The following is a 20,906-nucleotide window of genomic DNA, read 5'->3' on the forward strand; positions in this document are numbered from 1 at the left end:
GATCAATGCACCTTGGCTTGATAAGTTGAGAATGTATGGTTTATGGTAATAGTGAAGGAGAACGAAAATAATATGCAGCCCAGTCCCACTGTTTCTCTATTTTTATATCCCAGGAGTGGATCTAAAGCCATAAATGTTACTTGTTTTCGGAGTAAGGTTGCCTCTTGCATGGAGACAGTAGACAACACATTACCTGCGTGTTGAGTAACACATAACCTGCGTGTTGAACTGTATTTCTGACACCTCCACAACTCTATAAAACAACTAATATTTAAGCAAAACATTATTTTTGTTTTCATATCTAAAATAATTTGTGTGAAAACGAATATACGTCTTTTATTATTATTATTATTATAACATGGTGACTGGTAATTGGTAGTTGATGATTTTTGTTTATTTAAAAAAAAAATTCTCCGTACAGATATCATTACCCTTAGAAAAAAAAGTATTAGACATATTATTTCAGAAATAAACTATTTTAAAATAAAAAAATTAGTAAAATAAAAAAATAAAAAAATAATCACCCTTTGGTCAAAATAGTAAAATTTAGACATAATAAAAAATTATAAATTTAGTAATAATTAATTTTTTATTTTATCATTTTATAATTCTTTTATTTGAGAGATCTTTTTTCATATTTTAATTTCATGTTAAAATCCCTGAGGTTACATGAAGGCAATAATAAATTATGGCAGCATGAATGGCCATTTGTGCACCACAAATAAATTGTTTGCAACAACTGAACAAGTAACATCTCCGGTTGCCTGTTCTTACTTCTTTTCTCAGCCTCATGATTCACGAGTGAGGGCCACTGGGTCACTCGAGGTAAAGGATCCCCATCAAATCCGTTTCGCGAACTCTCTTCTCCGTTCTATCGTTTTCTCAATTTTAAACCCAAAAGATCTTTCTCCTCATCTCTGTTTTACGTGTTTCCACCTTCGTTATTTATTTTTTTGCACGTTTTGCACCTCTAGTCTTTTCTCCTCGTGTACCACTCTGCACCATCCTTTTAAAATTTCATAATAAGCGAAAAAAATGTATATGATATTTTTTTAAATTAATTATCTCTTTCACTTTTTTAAATTTAAATTTTAAAAATTTTATATATTTAACAAAAATAAATTAAATTTTAATACATAAAAAATTAATGAGAAGAAAAAAGTATATAATAAAAAATGAAAAAAGTTATCCTTTAATATTGGAAGAAAAAAACTGTCAACTATTAAATATAATAGCTTAATATAACACAAAAATTGAGGGAATAGAGGTAAATTTTTCAATTAAGAAAATTTACTAGTCACCAAAAAAATTAAGAAAATTTACTATGGAAATGTGATCTAATAGTTATTTCATGGATTTCATTAGATTTTTTAATGATTAATTGGAGTTTTGACCAACCTTTAGTTGTTAACTCGGTCAACGACTCAATGTGTTAAACAACAATAATTTTTTAGGAATTTATAATACTTCGACCAAGCAAAATCAAAATTTTAAAAGAATAGGGGCATGACAGTCATTTTGCGTGTTAATGGGTACACAAGTGGAGGAGACGCCATATAAAGACTAGAGACGCCTCCCTAAATGTTCCGATTAACAAACAGTAAACAGCCATCATAAGAATCACAATACAACTAAAACACGAAAGGATTAATAGTCAGAATTGTATACCTCTGTTATCATCAACTAGGGTTCTTGCAAATGGACGCGACGACCACCGTGGTGCGATCGCCCTGCAAAGCGTCGATCCTCATCGGAAGACCCAGCATATTGGCGCCCAACGGCTGCAGCTTCGCCCGCTTTGATTCCAATTTTCGCTTCTCTTCTTCCGCTAAGGTATCAAGTCAAATCCTAGCTGAAGTAGCCATGGAAATGAAACCACTTCATCTCAAATCATATCATATCTTATGACACACGATTAATTAATGCTCCGTAAATGAATTGCATTGTTAAATAGTTGTCAGTCCAAATTAGCATTCCATTATTTGATTGTTGTGTCGATATTTTGCAGCTATGCACTTCTGTTGCTATTCCCAAGCAAGGGCAACGGAGAGTGTGTGTTGGAAATAGAAGAGGCTTAGTAGTTAGAGCTGCATCGTCTCCGGAATCATCAGAGTCCGGTACCAAGATTGCTCCTCTTAAGCTGGAGTCCCCGGTTGGCCAGTTTCTCTCTGAGATTTTGATTAATCACCCGCATCTTGTCCCTGCTGCAGTAGACAAGCAGCTTGAGCAGCTCCAGACCGACCGCGATGCTGATGATCAGAAGGAAGCTCCTGCTGCTTCAGGCACTGATCTAGTTTTGTACAGGTTTGTTGCATACTTGATGGCTGATGTGATGTTATGCTATCTTATTTTAGGTTCTTATGCACAAATGTTGTTTTATCGTTATTGCTTTGTTGCTAATAATTATCGCTAGTTGAATTCTTGCTTATGGGCGTAATTTAGATGAAAGGAAAAAACTCTTATGCACTGTATATGCTTTATATTATGTAGTATAATTATAAAGTATTATAAAACCTTTTTACAGCACATATTCAATTTTTATACCGCCCTTATTTGTTTATTGTAGGTAGAGAGAAGCTTTTACTATGTTCCTCATAAGGCTATGTTTGGCAGACACTTAAAGATTTTAGGGGAAGAAAATTTCATTGGACAAAAATTATGGAATAAAAATTAAAGCAGTAAAATATTGCCTCATTAAAATATTTAGTTGTTGAATTTGTGTGTGTGTGTGTGTGTGTGTGTGTGTGTTTAGTTATGATCCCTAAAAAGATTAGTTTTTAAAAAAGGAAACTCAATATCATGGACTACATTTGTAAAAGCAATTTATGTATTCATGAATATCACCTTTAAAGGAGATAGGGATTCCATGGATAGGATGGAAACATGGAGTTGTCTACTTTCCCTTGCTGTTCTCTAAATTTGAAAGCTTTTTGTAATTTTAAGCCTTGGAGTTGTTGACCAATGACCAATGTGGTGGCTTCAAAAATTTTCCAGGAGAATAGCGGAGGTAAAGGCTAATGAAAGGAGGAAGGTTCTGGAAGAGATCTTGTATGCGTTGGTGGTGCAGAAATTCATGGATGCCAATATTTCTCTGATTCCCTCCATCACCCCTGATCCATCTGGAAGAGTTGATTCATGGCCAAGTGAAAATGGAAGACTTGAGCAGCTTCACTCTGTTGAAGCATATGAGATGATCCAAAACCACTTGAGTCTCATTCTGGGTAACAGAGTAGGAGATTCAATGACTGTGGCTGAGATCAGTAAACTAAGGGTAGGGCAGCTCTATGCTGCATCAGTGATGTATGGTTACTTTCTTAGGCGAGTTGACCAAAGGTTCCAGCTGGAGAAGACAGTGAAATTTCTTCCAAGTGCCGCAGAGGATAATAATGTTGATCAAATTGTCATGGGCGATACAAGACATGCTGGTGGTGAGGACACTCCTCAAGTTATGTCTCATCCTGAAGTCTCTGCTTGGCCTGGTGGTGATGTCAGTCCTGGTGGATTTGGATATGGGATAAAGCCAACCAGGTTGCGTAGCTATGTGATGTCCTTTGACAATGATACACTACAGAGATATGCGGCAATAAGATCAAAAGAGGTTGTGAGCATCATCGAGAAACATACAGAGGCATTGTTTGGAAGACCTGAAATTGTTATAACACCCGATGGGGCAATTGATTCTTCAAAGGATGAAAACATCAAAATTAGCTTCGGTGGTTTAAAGAGACTTGTTCTAGAGGCTGTGACTTTTGGTTCTTTTCTCTGGGATGTTGAAAGCTATGTGGACTCGAGGTACCATTTTGTCTTAAATTAAGTTCTGCTTGCTTCTATATTTCCATAGGCAAAGTATGTATAACCTTAGTGACAAGAAGTCCAAATATTGTTGTTTAGTGTTTACTAATTAATCTGTACATGAAGTCGAAATATTGTTGTTTAGTGTTTACTAATTAATCTGTACATACTATACAGTGATTTTTGCTCTACATTTCCCTTCCCTAACTAAGGAAATGTTGTCGTCATTTGTTTCCTATAGCAAATCCTTTCACAAAATGGTAATTTCACTAATTTGGATTGCTGTTTTCCCGAACTTGTTTGGATATTAGTTGGATATTGGAACCCCTTGATTTGGATATGGCTTTTTGCCTACAAATCGATTGCTCTCAAAACTTGGGCATAGAATCCCTTATACTAAGGTAGTAGTTGTGTTAGAAATATTGGACACCGTCAACGGATTCTTAATTAGTAGTAGTAAAGCTTAGGGTTTTTCACCTTTCTAAGATAAAAATTATCTGAGAGTTCCAATTCAAAAATATTTACATCTGCCCTGTTGCAGCAGTATGTTTTGGTTTTTAAAACATAAATCAAAGCAGAGACACGTGTTTTACTTTTGATTTAAATTAAATACAAATCGCAAGTGTGTTTGTGGTTTGCTCAAAACTCATTAAGCCAGCTTTGGGATAACTAATTTTTATCTATTTTTTAAAAATGTAAAAACCCAATAGCTTGTATACATCACATATCCAGAAAATATTGAATAATTGACTCTCCAATCCTAATACGATAAAATAAATGTTTTATTCTCTTGTACAAAAAAAAATTCTCTTACTCTTGGATGTTGGAAAGAGCAACTCGATTTCCAAGACTTTGAAGCAACATATAACGTTGGTTGTTCCGTGATGAAATATCTTGCATTCTTGACTATCAGTGAAAAGAAACAAAAATTTAGACGTATAAAAGACGCTAGCTTCAAAGCCTTTACAGTAGCAAATCTTTTCAATCCCAAGATTAAACACACTAAACGTTTATCAGATATGACATGAAGAACTGAATTCTAAAATATCACCTACTAATTTGCCGGGGTGTTTGCCCATCTAAAATTCTAAATGGCTATCATGGAGATCTAAACGTTACATGGAAGAATATAAATCCTTTGACGAAGTAAATCTGTGCAAAATCTTGCCATAAACATCATAGAACTCAATGTCAGCATCTGTCTGAGTCAATTTGACAGACATGAAGCCTTGTCCGTCATAGAAGAAATTTACGCCTCTTTTGTGTGTTTCTTTGACGTCTCCTCTCCAAGCCTTTGATCCTGCCCCGCTAGTTAGGAATTGGATAGGGCTGCAAAGAAGTTCATTCATTAGACAAATAAGCGCCGTTTTAAATGGTTGTTTTCTGTATAACTAGTTGCATATCATAGTTTTACCTTTCTGTATCACTTATGTGTTCTAGACAATGATCATGTCCATTCATGTAAAAGTCAACGTCATTTGCCTGAAAATTGATGTTAAAATCAACAGAGTTTTAGACAGAGTAACTAGGAATTATTCTTCATGGAGGCAGGGAGAAGTGAGGATGATATGCATTTTCAGCTTTATGCTTACCTGAAGAAGTGGGAGAAGCTGCTTTCTAAGTTCTGGAGTATCACCGTGATGTCCAACACTACTGATTGCGTGATGACCAACAACAATTTTCCATTTTGCTGTTGATATGCTTAATGCCTGTTCCAGATCCTGGAACATGGTAAACTGAATTTCAGTATATTACTCTCACTCTCACAATGTTCACCTACTCTAATTCGTGCAAATGGTTGGCGTTATTCTTAGCAAGTGATTATCTAGATATCATAATAACAAAACATTAAAATATTAAATTCTAGAGTAGATTTACCGTGGAGGAAAGGTTATTACTGCATTAATAATTATTAAACTAAAATTAACCTTTGATTATACCAAGTCAAATATTCATCCACTCACCAGTGCACCACCACATAGATAATTTAGGCATCAATTCATTAAATTGCTTGGCTACCCTAGAAGCCCCCTGTAATTATAATCTAATCATAATTCATACCTTGAGCAAGTTGGAAATATAAGATTTTGGTGGATTAATGCCCCGCCAATCATAGGTGTGTCCCTCGGGTTCAGTGAAGTACTCTTGAACGAATGGAGTGGTGTCTACAAAGAAAATCTCAACTAACTCTGCAGGAGAAGATGTAGTAACGTTTATGAATTTGAATGCCTAGAAGTAAAAGAAGACGGAAGAGAAAGAAGAGTACCTGAATGTACGATAAAAGACCTTAAACAAAGCCATCTACTATCGACCTCCCTCAGGAATGGGCTCAACTGGGCCATTGCATCGCCCCTATAGTCATGGTTTCCCAGCACTACGATGCATGGGTATTATTAATAAAGGTGAAGAAGAAGAAGAAGAAGAAGAGATGGGAGGAGGAGGTGCAAGAACGAAGAAGAGGTTTTTACCGGTATACCATTGCGTTTGGAGACTCTTTGCTGTGTAGATATTAGTGAAAGATTGTTGGAAGGCAGGGTCGTGGTGGCTGGTGAGTCCATCGTCGTAGAAATTGTCGCCGGTGGACACAACAAAGTCAATCTCAAGCTTGTCTGCGGCCTTTCCCATCTGGAAAGCAACTTGAGATTGGTTGTAAGCACCTCCTCTTCCCCAGTCACCCACCACCAAGAACCTTACAGACCCATCTTCATGTTTCGAAGGATGTGCAAACCTCTGCACATCATTATCACAACACCAACATACCCCAAAGCCTAAGCTTATTGCTATTATTGTTCCAATACTCAACATGCTCGCACGATATCCAAAGGGGACAAATTTCTTATGCTATCTACTATCTCTGCGTTAAATATTTTTATATTTTAAGTAACTCTAACCTTCGAACAACAATATAGTTGCCTTGCATTCATCAGAAATTTAGCTAATCCACATTTAGTTTTCTTTCTTCTTTCAGAACCCGTAACAATCTCTCAATCAATGCTAAACAAAGTTTCGTTTCTTTTATTTTTATTTTTATTTTTTTGAACTCTTAAGTTCTAACCAAACCTTTTTTATCTTAACTTCTAAACAAACATACCTTTTAAACGGTTCGGATGCAAAAGTTGCAGGCCCACAGGCCGAAAGCAAGACCCTGCGGCAGGCCCAGTGCATGAATATTTTTCTCTCTCATTCTTATTTTTTTGGGAAAAAAACAGATAGGTCCCTAACTTTTTAAATTTTTGACAAATACATCACTGACAAAATTTAAATACAAAAAAGTCTCTGACTTTAATAAACGGAGGACAATTTAGTCCTTTCGTCTATTTGCCTCTCATACACTAAACGGAACTGGCTGACGTGGCTGAAACGGTGTCCAGGTGTCCGTTACGGTGCCACGCCCCACGCTGGAAGGGGAATAAAGTTCGAAGGACAAATAAGTCATTGACGTCATTTTACAAATAAAGTTCGAAGGACAAATAGGTCCTTGAGAATTTAGTTCATTATACTTCTATTATACTTCTATTATAAGAATTTAGTTTATAAAATTATGCTTGTATTTTGAAATCTAGTTAACTTGTTGTATTCTGCAATTTAAATTATTTGTATTAAAATTGCAGAAATTGGGCTTGTTATGTTTCTACTTTTTTTCTTAAATTGCATTAGTTCAGTTTTAGTGCATTTGTGTATTATATTAGAATTTGTTAAATTGCATTAGTTCAGTTTTCATCATACTAGTGGCATTAGTTAGCATGAGTTCATTTATGCATCATGTTAGCATTAGTTCATTTGTGCATCATTCATGTATTAAGTTAGCATTAGTGCATTTGTGTATTATATTAGAACTAGTATTTTTATCCATAATAACATTACGAGAATAATTGTTTTTTTTTTTTAAATTATAGTTCACTTTGTTCTAACAGTATGAACTATGCATGGCACAAAAGATTTACAAAATCAAATTATTTTTACAAAAATGTCGTAAGTTGACAAAAGTCTCTGGCTAAGAAGACCAAGATATCTGCAGATAAAAAATTAAATAATAAGATTTTTAGTTATTATTTTTATATGAAAAAGTCTAATTTTTTATTAATAATTAATTTTAACATTCGTTATCTAAAATTTAAAATAATTTAATGTGTATACTTTTACATTTAAAATATTTTAATTGTAAAAAAATATCGAATGATATATTTTGATTTGTCAAATTACTAATATAAAATATAATTATATATAGGGTAAAAATAGTAGAGAGAAATAGAAAAATGGAGAGAGGTAGATGAGAGAATTTAGGAAAAGAGTTTATTAATTTTGAAAAAAAAAATATTTTCTCTCAATTTTAATAAGAGTGTCATGTCACACATTTGATTATTAAATTAGATAGTAATATATGATACATAATCTAGGTATATTTTAATTAGATAGTAATATATGATACATATAGAAGCATAATGAACTAAATTTTCAAGGACCTATTTGTCCTTCAAACTTTATTCTCCTTCCAGTGTGGCACCGTAACGGACACCTGGACAGCGTTTCAGCCACGTCAGCCAGTTCCGTTTGGTGTATGAGAGACAAATAGACGGAAAGACTAAATTGTCCTCCGTTTGTTAAAGTCAGGGACTTTTTTGTATTTAAATTTTGTTAGGGATGTATTTGTCAAAAACTTAAAAAGTCAGGGACCTATCTGTCTTTTTCCCTTTTTTTTTTAATAGTAAACCACAAAGAATATTTTTATATTATTGGAAACATTGCAAGTACACTGAGAGTATCGGTGCTCCAGTTATTTTAACGGAAAAATAGACAAAAATACACCTAGATTTTCACACGGTGGATAGATGTACTCCTAAATTTTTTAACGAGTCATTTGCACACATAAATATTTTTCGTTGTCAATTCTACCCTTCCGTGACCTGAATAAATTTTCCGGCAGTGGTAGAAGCCAGGTGGCACGGTATTGTATGATGTGGCCAATTTGAGGTGACACTGTGAAAAATAGAAATATTCATTATGAAATTTGTTGAAATAAATATAAGAAAAATGAATAATAAAATCACTGTTCATCCTCTTCCTTCTCTAACATATGAACCTTAACACAAGAAATGATAGCAACAATTTTTTAAACTTCAATAAAAAATCTGGTCCAAATGGGAACACCAAAACCAAAAAACTCTTTTGTCCAAAGCAACTAATTTTGAGTTGCAGCCATTGTTCTAGTTCTACTTGATTTTCTTCCACTTCCAATCAAGCTTGTTTCCAGTATTGATCCGTTGCAGCCTCAACATTGCAGCATCAAATTTTTGAGTTGTGGTGGCTCGACAACACTCCCACACTGCCCTTTTGAGTTGTTTATCCTTCCATCTCTTTGTGAAATTATTCCAAATATGCATATCACAGAAGCGATGATGAACTCCAGGCATAACTACTTGTTGCATAGCCGGAGTTAGACGCTGTTCAATTAATATGTGTAAATGCATACCTTTTGTTGGTCACTAATAAAGTTTCAACCATGAAACTTGTAGTTGTCCAAGTCATTGTATAAATGCTCCAAGAACCATTTCCAGTTATCTCTAGTTTAGTTTCTGAATCTACCATGGCATAAGCAATTGGAAAAATTTGGTTGTTGGCATCTTGACCTATTGCAGTTAGTAGAAGTCTTCTATAGAAGCCCTTTAAGAATCTGCCATCAAGGCCAATGAAAGGTCTACACCTTGTGTTAGGGTTCATATGGTTCAAAGAAATTAGAGAAGGAAGAAGATGAACAATGATTTTATTATTCCCTTTTCTTGTATTTATTTCAACAAATTTCATAATGAATATTTCTATTTTTTATATTGTCACCTCAAATTGGCCATCGTGCCATCTGGCCTTCATCACCGCCAGAAAATTTACTCAGGGCATGAAAAGATAGAATTGATAACGAAATTTTATATTCATGTGTATAAATGATTCATTAAAAAATTCATAAATACATCTGTCTACCGTGTAAAAATCCAAATGTACTTTTGTCTATTTTTTTTATTTTAACTGTTAATTTAAATTATAAAAAATATATAATATATATTAATTAAAATCAAAGTTAAAATAATTAGTACAGGTACTATATTATTAAAGGGCAATGCTTTGAGAGTTAAGGTTCTTGAATCCCACTCTTGATACTGAAATTGCTATCCATCTATGATGTCAGAATCCCGAATCTGTCGCTCTGACGGAAAAAAATAAAGAGCAATGCTATGATGTAGATAATCAGTTTTCTCTACACCTGTCACCTGGGGAAGGTATGTAGAGTGTTCTCGTAATGAACACGTGGCAATCATAATAGTTAGACTTCGCAAAGGTTCCCCATAATACATGTAAAATACGATTTTCGTGGAGAACTCTTTTGGGTAACCAACATTTAATTATTCAATTTATTATTAATTAGTAATTTTAATTTTTTACATTATTATTAAATAATAATTATTTATATTTTATTTTTTAAAAATATAAATTATTAATTATTAATTACAATTATTTATAATTGACTTAATTGATTAGAAATTATTTATCTATATTTTTTTATAGATTATTTTTTTATACTATTAAAGATATGAGATAAGAATTAATGATGTAATTTAAAAAAAGATAATGATAAAAAAATGACAAAAATAACAATTTTTTATTTTTTTCTATTACATATCATGTTTTTATTTATTTTTTATTATAGAGTTTAATTAACATATATTTTTAAAATACATGTTCAATTTATAAATTAAAATTTTTTATTAAAAATATACAAAATTTAAATTTTTAATGTATTTATTTTATAATCATTAAATTAACGTATTTAAATTCTTTTACTAATAATTATTAAATTAAATTAAAATATTTAAGATATATGTTAGTGTTTCGAGGGTTATCTGAATCCTTAATTTGGGTTTGAACGTGAGGTTCAGATCCCTTAACTTAGACCTGAAACGTTGACGATATTCAGATGCTTAAGTTAGTAAGAATTTTAAGTAGAATTTTAGTAGAGTAGAACGTGAGTTATACTTGATTCCAATGTATTTATAATAGAGCTACTAACTACATTTGTTGGAGTAGTTCTATTTTTTTTTTATCTTAAAAATCTATTAAGATTTTTCTTTCAGATATAATGAATTTTTTGTCTTGTTAAACTTGACTTTTATTTATTGGACCAGAATATAAATAGTTAATTAAACTATCCATTTTATGTCAGGATAATTACATATAAGTCTTTATCATTAGCTAAACGCCTAAACCCATTATAAACAATAATCTTTATTTTTTACTAAAAAAATACTTTGCAATATGATTTTAGTACTTACATTATATCCATTTCATGGCACTTTCTTTTTTTTTTTTTTTCAAGAACAATTACTTAATAGAAATAATATAATTATTATTATATAGGTTTTTCATAAAGCGGAAAGAGAAAACATTTAGAAAAAGTTCCCTTTTTTTTTTTCTTTGAAGAGTAAAAGAAAGCAACCATTATTTGCCCATTGGAATTTTTCGCTCTCTCACTCGAACCGTCAAGCCCATTGCCTTCAATCGATTAACTCTTCACCTCCTTTTACTTTTTTTGTTGTTGTATCACTTGTATGTAGTATTGTGTAATTTTTTTATTTATAAATGATCTTTTTGCGTTGTTGACAATCTTCTGTACTTGGTTTATCATCTTCCCAACTAAGTATTTATTTGGCTGAGATCAAACAAATGTTAATTAAGTGCTTGGATTCACTTTTTTTTGTATGGCTATAAAACATGTCTTCAGATGATTTAAGATGCCAGTTTATATAATGTTATAGATTGTATTAAAAATTTGAAATTGTTTTATTTTTTGCTTATCAACTGCCCAATTTATTACTTAGGATCGCTGATTGTGCTTCTAGCGACAATTTTAGTATAACAAAAATTTTACCGTCATCTTTTTTTTCCATTCATTCACATTTTTTTTTTGAAAAATAAATACACTAGACAAAACAGGGCTACCTAGCCTCTTTTCTCAAATGCCATCTCATCTAAATATCTAATCTAATCACATTTAACCCTATGACTACACTCACTAATTTATCCCTTCCCCGCTGCCTCGCTGTTTCAAACTCTTATTTATATTCTATGATGGCCTCTTCTACGCCTTCAGTTGAAATTGAATTAGAAATCGGATATGCAAATTTCACCCTTTCACTTCATGGATGCGCAATCCCATCCTCTTGACATACAGTATATAAATTGAAAATGAGTTTCGCAAACATATAATAATTAATTTGGTAGATGATTTTTATTGGGTACATAGCTTTTTTTTTTTTCTAATTAAAAATATTAAAATAAACTATTAAAATTGTCCTTAATTTGTAAAGAGCTCAACAAAAATAATGAGATAATTATTTAAAAAATACATTAAAAATTTAAACCAAAATTCGATCTCAATAATTTTTCATCTCTTTAAAGTATTTTTTTATTAACACAAAAATTGTAAAAAAAATTATTTGGTGTAATCACTCAATTTTAAGGATAAGATGTGATTTTTTGAATCATATTTATAAAAAATATATTAAAATTAAGTATTTTTTATAATATATATTTAATATTATTAAAAGAGTATGTTTAAAAATTAAAAATAATTTTAGTAGTTTATCTAAAATTTTATTAGTTAATAACTTTAATATGTTCTAAGAATACATATTAAATAAACTCTAACTAAAATATAATATATCTAGCATTCAAACTATTATGTCCTAGACCCTTTTTATTATCAACTATGAGTAATTTCGCATGAGGGAGGGTGACAGGGTATTGGATTTTTTTTTTCATTTATTTCCTCATGTTGCATGATATGGGTAGTTGAGAAATGAGAATGTGTTAAAAAATATTGCATGATATGATCTTACAAACACTAAAACATGCACATAAAAATACAAATTATTTTGACTTTATAGGTGCAAATTGTAAAAATATTTCGCACTGTGAGAAGATGCGAAATGTGCTTAACTTTTGTGAGTACGTAACTCATCAAAACCGGTTGCTAAACTTTTGCTAATTAAATAAATAAATAAATTTGACACTAATATATGAGACAAATCAGACAATGAGATGTAATTAGGATTTTGTATTGTTAGTGTTATTTTTTATTTATTTAATTTTTTTTTACTAATGATAATATAGAATTAATTTTACTTGTATAATTCTTTTTATGGTGGTTAAAATAAATTTTCTTTAGTCACCAAAAAAAATAAATTTTCTTTAATTAATAAATTTTATCAAATTTAAAGTTTTATTCTTTTGACCCAATGATAAATTAAATTTGAATGAGTTACTTAAATTAAAAATTTAAAATTTAAATAGAATATATTTCTATTTAATTCAAATTATATTAGATCAAATCAAAATAGTTTGAAAAATAAATTTAAATTAGCACTGTACAATTACAAATCAATCATTTGCATAAAATTAAATTAGATTGAAAAATATAAATTAAATCAATATTATCCAAATCATTTAAAATTATATCATTTTTATAATTTGAATAAATTCAAAATGTACTATAAAATACAGTGTTATTTCGTTGACAATACAAATGATAGATGTAAATATATTCCACTCACTCTAGATTGGTATATACAGTAAAACTCGTGTATAAACCATTGGACCCTTTTTACGGTTTATGCATGTTTTGCATCCTCACAAAAACTGTGGAACCCTACCATAGTTTCTTCCCAAATGCTTCATCAACGTAAACCGTGGAACCCCTCCAACAGTTTACGCGTATTTCAAATATGTGGAACCCTTCCACGATTTACATAAATTTAGAAAAAATTTGTATTTTCGTATCCAAATTACAAAAGTTGTATTTTCGTAATTTTGGAAGCTAAATATTTTATTTTCGTAAATTGCCTTTTATTTTTTCTATTTTTTTATTTCATTTGTCACAACTCTTTCACTTTATTAGTATTCTTAAAAACTAATTTTCTTTTTTATTATGCAATTTCAATCTAAATATTGTGATTTCAATTCAATATTATATTTAAAATAGACTATTATTGATATTTATACTTTTATAAGCACTAAAACACATAAAACTCTCGAACTTTAAATTCCGCACAAAAAATTCAAAAAAATACTAAATAAAAATATATCTACAAATATAATTGGGTCAAAAGAATAAAAAATTTTAAATATTATAAAATTCAATAATTACAGAAAATTTCTTAGTTAACAATAATAAAAAAATATCCAAGTGAAATTCAAATTTTAAAACACAATATGTATATATAATTTTGATTTAATTTGATAATATTTGAAAATTTTATTAAATTTTAATGATTATTTTTAATTATGTCAATGAGTAGATTTTAAAGTCAATGAGCTATAACTTAAACCGCACAGTCTCTCCATACTCATTTAGAAGTCATAGGTTTAAATCTCAATCCTATCTTTGATTAAAAAAAAATTTTAAAAAAAATTATTTCAAACAGAGGATTAACCTAATGTCATCCTTAGCCACCATTTTTTATGCCTCCATAAAACTCACCTAAATATAAACCTAATCTATTATGTTACAACACCCTCTTCATAAGTTCTATCATCTGTGAGACTGACTTGTTCTTCCTTATAAACTTCTTAACTCCACAACTTATGTAAGAATATATAAATTAGTCCATGGAGGTAGAATACAAGAATAATACCAATGTTTCTGTTGAGCCTAATGTATCCAAGCAAAATAAGTTAAGATCAGTGTTTAAGGAAGTGAGAAAGCAAACATGTCTGGCAGGACCTTTAATTATGGTGAATCTTCTTAATTTCGCCATTGAGCTTATTTCCATAATGTTTGTGGGTCATGTGAGCGAGTTGGCTCTCTCCAGTGTTTCCATGGCCACCTCCTTTTCTTCTGTCACTGGCATTGGTTTAGTGGTAAGTTCCTTTATATCTCTTAACACTTTTTACGGTTTCAGTAATCGGATTTTTCTCCTCTTCTTTTCCTGTATAATTTGAATTTATTAAAAAATATTAAATAAATATAATCCGAACTGAACCATCCCAATATTTTGAAAATATTTCAACACCAAACCCGATTACTCCCCTCCATGGCATGGAAACTAGAAGCGATTACTAATTCATTGCCAACTGTTTCTATTGAATCGACTAACCTTGTGTTCAACTCCTTGTTGGTTTCACATAATGACAGATGGGAATGGCAAGTGCCTTGGATACCTTTTGTGGCCAATCATATGGAGCAGGACTGCATGGCATGTTAGGTGTACACGTTCAGAAAGCCATGCTTGTTCTTATCATCTTATGCGTACCCATCTCTATTATTTGGGCAAACACAAAATTCATATTGATTTTATTTGGCCAAGATCACGAAATCTCCACAGAAGCAGGAAAATATGCTCAGTTAATCATTCCATACCTTTTTGCCTCTAGTATTCTTCAGTGTCAGACTAGATTTCTACAGACACAGAACATTGGAGTTCCAATGATGCTCAGCTCTGGAGTAGCTACTGCACTGCATGCTGCTTTGTGTTGGGCGTTAGTGTTAAAATATGACTTAGGGAGTAGAGGAGCTGCCATATCAAATTGTATATCGTATTGGGTGAATGTGTTGATACTTGCGTTATACATTAAGTTTTCTCCAAAATGTTCACAAACTTGGACGGGGTTTTCAGTGGAGGCATTCCATGACATTCCTTCTTTTTTGAAACTTGCTATTCCTTCTGCTGTTATGGTTTGGTAAGTTTCTACTAATTGTTACTTTTCTCACCGTTATACTGTTCAAGATCCTCTACTATAATGAGTTTTTGTTTGGTTCCCATTGTGCTGAACAGCTTGGAACTGTGGTCGTTTGAATTGATGGTTCTCCTATCTGGTCGTCTTCCAAATCCAAAGTTGCAAACATCTGTGCTTTCTATTTGGTTAGTTCCACATTTGATTTAGTTCTCACAATTCTTAGTTCCACATGTTATTGTGGATATTATTATTCGCACCGATATTAATTAATGTTGGAAATTACAGTGTGAATACAGCATCAACTATTTGGATGATTCCGTTTGGATTAAGTGGAGCTATAAGGTAACTTAATTACTGCTACGTGCTTACGAACATTTAGAATTCTGTGACAACAAATGTCGAGATAAGTAAACGATTGTAACTGCATAATTGTTTGTTTGTGTTGCAGTACTCGTGTATCTAACGAACTTGGAGCTGGCAATCCTTGGTCTGCACGTTTAGCAGTGCGTGTAGTGGTAGTAGCAGCCATTATTGAGGGTACCCTGGTTGCAGCACTGATGATAATGATACGCAACGTTTGGGGCCATGTTTATAGTAACAACATACAAGTGGTTCGACAAGTGGGATTTATGCTGCCAATTCTTGCAGCATCCAATTTCTTGGATGGGCTGCAGGGTGTTGTCTCAGGAATTGTTAGAGGATGCGGTTGGCAAAAAATGGGTGCTTTTATTAACTTAGGGTCATATTATGTAGTTGGAGTTCCCTCAGCTATTGTGTTAGCTTTCGTCTTGCATCTTGAAGTAAAGGTATGTAAAATACCAAACTGAAATCTATTGTTTTTATTTGTGGAGAGTCTTAATTACTAATATAAAATCATTAAAAAAATATAATTTAAATATAATATAAAAAATTTAAATATCAATTTTTATATAATAAAAATGGATACTCTGCAGGGACTTTGGCTTGGAATTATATGTGCCCTTGTTGTTCAAGTACTTGGTCTGATGATCATAACTGTTCGGATTGATTGGAAGAAAGAGGTGTCTACTTTTTTTTTTCTTTTTGGTTTTTCTTTGAAATTTTAGTTTTGCCTGTTAATTACTGAAATAGTTAAATTTGTTTCTTTTTGTAGGCAATGGTAACTATGGAAAGAGTTAATAATTCAGGACAGGCAAGTATTGAAAGAGTTAATAATTCATTTATCTAAAAATTTGATTTTATAGCATGTTACTTTTTTTTTTTTAACTTTTTTTCATGTAAGTAATTTTGTGTAAGTGATCATTTTGAACATACATTTATTTATCTATTTATATAAAAATTGATTTTATAGCATATTATTATTTTTTTAAATTTATACAAGGCAAAATTCAAACTCTGGATATTTGTTTAAGTAAATTAGTGATCTAACTACTAGATCAATACAACTTGAATGCAGTATAAAAATAATGAAATTCACATAAAATTAAACAAAAATTTTAATCATGTCAATCAATTAAATTTAATATCTATTATTACTCAATTGAATTAAAAAATAACGATTATATATAATTAACTTTTACATAAAACTATAATAATAACAATTTTTTAGTTACAAATACTCAAAATATATATTATTTGACCTACTTAATCATATTATTTGTTTTTTTTAGAAAAGGGGGTTAATACAAATACCCCAAAGAGAACAAACAAAACAAGGCTAAACAGCTCCTCTTAAATTTGGTTTGATAAAGTTTTTCGAAGAGATGTTTATGCTTTTTAAAAATTTAAATTTTTTATTTTGTATTTGATAAATAAAAAAAAAATATGTGTTTGTACTTGCAACTTTTAAAAGATTAGGGTATTTTGAAAGCACCTAATATAGAACTTTTTAAAATTGATTTGTACTTTTTAAAATTTAAAAATTTAATATAACTTCATATGTTAACTAATTTTCAAATTTAATACTTATATTTATGTTTATTATAATATTTTTAAATTTTAAAAATTATTTTATCAAATATAATTATTATTTTATTTATATTTATTAAAAATTATTTTTAATTTAATTTACTAAATATAAATACTATATTTTTTAAAAAATTATTTTTTAAAAATTAACTTTTATAAGCTACTCTTAAAAAATAAAAACTCTACCAAACCTTATTCTAAGAGTTCCACAAGGGCCTTTTTATTGAAATAAATAAACAAACATTATTTACCTAAATACGCATCCCTAAAAATGGTTACTTAAATATGCAGTACCATTTCTTGGCCATCACCCACGAAATGGGTTTACAAACCATGTCATAGATGCCCCCCACTAAATAGATCCAAAGCTGACAGCAGAAGCGTTGACTACCATTTCAATCCTGCCACCTGCGAAATGGAGGACTGCACATCATTGGAGCCAGCAGCGAAATGGCCACATCAAGAATAGCGCATGCCAAATGGAACATCCCGCTTCTGGCATCCACGAGTTGGGCCACATCTCCAATGTCCGCAAGAGGCACATACTCGTGCATTTCATCATTCCCAGTCAATAAATCATACTTTGTTGACTTGGGGTAATGGTTTGATCGAAGGTCAGAAATTGGTGAAGTTTTGGGAAACCAATCATCTCCAGAATGATCTGAATTATCAGATGCATAAAGTGCCAATTCTGTCTCAGATGTATCTCTAGCTATAGAAGAACTCAATCCATAGTATTTCTGCAAAATGGTCATGGCTGGAGAAACCTTCTCTTGGGTGGTTTAAGGATTGCAGAGGTTCCTTCATGCCGTATTGACCTGCACGTGGGGGTCTTCTTTCCGAGCTATTATCCCTGCAATGATTTTATCCTAAAAAGATTAGTTTGTGAAACCAACAGATTTTGAATTGAAGCAACAGCCTAGAACATCAAACAAAACTCATCCCCAAAGAAAAAAGATACAAGCAAAACCAAGTAGAGTAGCAGCAAGAATTTTCATCAAACTGTAAATGGCGGATACATGGGAAGAATTAGAAAACACAATACATGAGTATATGGTAGTACCCCAACTTTGCATGTCCATTAGGTACACTCGTAGTCGGAGAGGGGGATGGCGGATGTCGTCCCGGTAACGGAATCTTCAATGTCTTCAGTGCAAAGATTTGAAGATCCGTGGCTAACCCGTTCATCCTTTTGATATCAGCTACCTGAATAAGGAGAGTTCAGTATCATGATATCACAGCCCAAAAAGCAATCATCCATGCATTGCTGGCCAGAAGTAAAAAATTTCTGACGCTTTCATTGTTATAGCCTTATAGGCATGTCTGCACATTATACAATCATCTACTTTGTATATTACCATATCTTCATGATAGTGCAGTATCTCTAATAGTAATTTGTATGTTACTGGAAATGAATAAAAATAAATAATATTTGGAAAATGAAAAGTCAAATCAGTTGAAAATCAAATGAATTCAAGTTCTGCCCCAACTTCAAAACAATTTCTACCTATCGTTATTCTCATCTGCATAGCCATTCCACTAATCCCAAATCCCAAAAGTGGAGAATATTAACTTATAGGAGAAAACTTTGATTAAATAAGTAATCAGAAATCGAGCCACTTAACTCAAATGGAAATGGTTTCTTCAGATCGGTTTGTTGGAATAACAAAACAAAAACAAATCAAACATACACAACCTTCCATCATTCCCAAAATAAAAGAGACTTAAATAGTTAAATAAGTTTAAAAAAGCACAACACAGGACACCAAAAAATATTGAAGAAAAGGGTGTAAACAAAATGAAAATAAGACCTCAGAATAAAACCCAGAAGAAAAGGGTAAAACTTTACGTCTTTACCACATTTAAGGCACCCCAAGTTAAGAATCATAAGAAAATAATACACAATAAGAACATGAAAAAAGAAAAATTGAAGTAGCTATATACCTCAACGCCATACTTAATAGCCACACCAGCGAGTGTGTGGAGCTTAGAGACTTGGTGCTCAATATAATTCAACCCACTTCCACCGCCGCCGTTCTGCAACCTGTTCGATGGCGACATCTTCGCCGATTGGTCGCCGACACCAAAGATCTACGATCTCACACCAAAGGAATAAGATCTCACTTCCAATTCGCATGCGCCGTCCTTGATGTGGCCATTTCGCGGGTGGCAAGATTGAAATGGTAGTCAACGCTTCTACTGTCAGCTTTAGATCCATTTCGTGGGTGGTGGCCAAGATATGGTGCTGCGTATTTAAGTAACCATTTTCAGGAGTGCATATTTAGGGAAATAATGTTTTTTGTTTATTTATTTCAATAAAAAAGCCGTTCCACGAGAATCAGAAAGTAGAGCATGTGTAATTGTGTAACATCAGAAGGTGGCCTCTCAAACAAATGAAGACCTATGGGGAGCTCCTGACCTTTTTTAGCCAAGGTGTCGGCTACAACATTAGCTTCTCTAAGAATATGGATCCACTCCACCTTCTGAAGACGTCTCTCCAAGATTGCTATCTCTTCCAACAGCGGTTTGCACGGATGAGAGGCTGGAACTTAATAGAAGACCAAGAATCAGATTCAACAATAAGGTGTTGGAAATTATGTGTATTAGCAATCTGAAGGCCTTTAACAATCTCCCAAAGCTCGGCATGAGTGATGGAACAACTTCCCAAATTACACAAAAATCCAATAATATATCTGCCCGAGTGATTTCAGAACACCCCCCACAGGCCGCACTATTATTGGAGGAGAGGAAAGAACCATCCACATTAAGCTTCACACAAAATCCTGGTGGAGAGACCTAACATATGAGCTTCCCGGAGCTTCTTGTAGCAAAATTTTGTTTGAAGTTATTCTTCAATGCAGTTTGAATGTCTTCAAACCGAGCTTGAATAGTACTAACAGTTGCAGCAGGGAGAAAACTCTTTTCTTCAAAGATGAGGAGATTTCTATAGTACCACAAAGAAAAAGCTGCAACACCAAACCGGCAATTCCAATCACTCTTCGCTGAGAGATTACTAATGAGCCAATCTCTAGCATTGAGGTTGTAAAAGTTTTGAACAAACTGATGCGGATGAAGTAGATTCCATACTATTTTGGCATAAGGACAATCACGTAACACATGAAGGACGTCCTCTATGAGGTAGTTGCAGCGTGGGCAGCTAGCAGAGGCAGATAAATCATAAATGTCTTCTTCTACTGTTCTACATACTGATTGACATTTGTTAAAATAGCATCATTGGCAACTAACCAAAGGAAGGAGCGAATTCGCTCCGGACTTCTCCACTTCCAAATCAGTTTGAAGACTCGATCCGGCGTGCTTTGATCCTCCCGAAGCGAGTTGTAGGCTGATTTAAGGTTGAAGCCTTCTTTCTTTCTTTCTTTCTTTCTTTCTTTCTTTCTTTCTTTCTTTCTTCCCCCCTCCCTCCCTCCTCTCTACTGGAAAGTTTA

General features: G+C 32.2%; 3 protein-coding genes and 1 pseudogene across 5 annotated transcripts; 2 read left to right on the forward strand and 2 right to left on the reverse strand.

Moving 5' to 3' along the window:
• The first annotated feature begins 1,498 nt into the window (after positions 1-1,498).
• On the forward strand, positions 1,499-4,050 carry LOC107631740 (alanine-tRNA ligase, putative (DUF760)). Of its 2 annotated transcripts, XR_015907277.1 has the most exons (4): positions 1,499-1,833; positions 2,009-2,304; positions 2,995-3,890; positions 3,938-4,050. XR_015907277.1 is itself a non-coding variant. In XM_016335279.3 (3 exons), the coding sequence occupies exons 1-3, from the start codon at positions 1,699-1,701 to the stop codon at positions 3,812-3,814; spliced, it is 1,251 nt and encodes a 416-aa protein (XP_016190765.1). In that variant the 5' UTR covers positions 1,521-1,698; the 3' UTR covers positions 3,815-4,050. The 2 variants fall into 2 exon arrangements, 1 of the variants encoding a protein (XP_016190765.1); XM_016335279.3 differs by having other exon boundaries at positions 1,521-1,833; positions 2,995-4,050.
• Positions 4,051-4,572: 522 nt separating this feature from the next.
• On the reverse strand, positions 4,573-6,854 carry LOC107634756 (purple acid phosphatase 17). Its single transcript, XM_016338181.3, has 6 exons — positions 6,261-6,854; positions 6,059-6,166; positions 5,854-5,981; positions 5,385-5,513; positions 5,207-5,274; positions 4,573-5,121 (listed from the first exon to the last, which is right to left on the reverse strand). Exons 1-6 carry the CDS (start codon positions 6,595-6,597, stop codon positions 4,908-4,910), a joined length of 984 nt encoding a protein of 327 aa, XP_016193667.1. The 5' UTR covers positions 6,598-6,854; the 3' UTR covers positions 4,573-4,907.
• Positions 6,855-14,445: 7,591 nt separating this feature from the next.
• On the forward strand, positions 14,446-20,260 carry LOC107633909 (protein DETOXIFICATION 16-like). The gene is made up of 8 exons (XM_016337500.3): positions 14,446-14,697; positions 14,972-15,516; positions 15,612-15,698; positions 15,799-15,855; positions 15,962-16,319; positions 16,467-16,553; positions 16,646-16,716; positions 20,128-20,260. Exons 1-8 carry the CDS (start codon positions 14,446-14,448, stop codon positions 20,258-20,260), a joined length of 1,590 nt encoding a protein of 529 aa, XP_016192986.3.
• LOC107634755 (uncharacterized) lies at positions 17,679-20,084 on the reverse strand (annotated as a pseudogene). Its single transcript, XR_015907516.1, has 3 exons — positions 19,405-20,084; positions 18,524-18,666; positions 17,679-18,313 (listed from the first exon to the last, which is right to left on the reverse strand). The product of XR_015907516.1 is annotated as an uncharacterized LOC107634755 (transcript).
• Positions 20,261-20,906: the final 646 nt, after the last annotated feature.

This window comes from Arachis ipaensis, chromosome B3, assembly GCF_059453495.1.
Source record: "Arachis ipaensis isolate K30076 ecotype BB chromosome B3, ASM5945349v1, whole genome shotgun sequence".
NCBI classification, from domain to species: domain Eukaryota; kingdom Viridiplantae; phylum Streptophyta; class Magnoliopsida; order Fabales; family Fabaceae; genus Arachis; species Arachis ipaensis.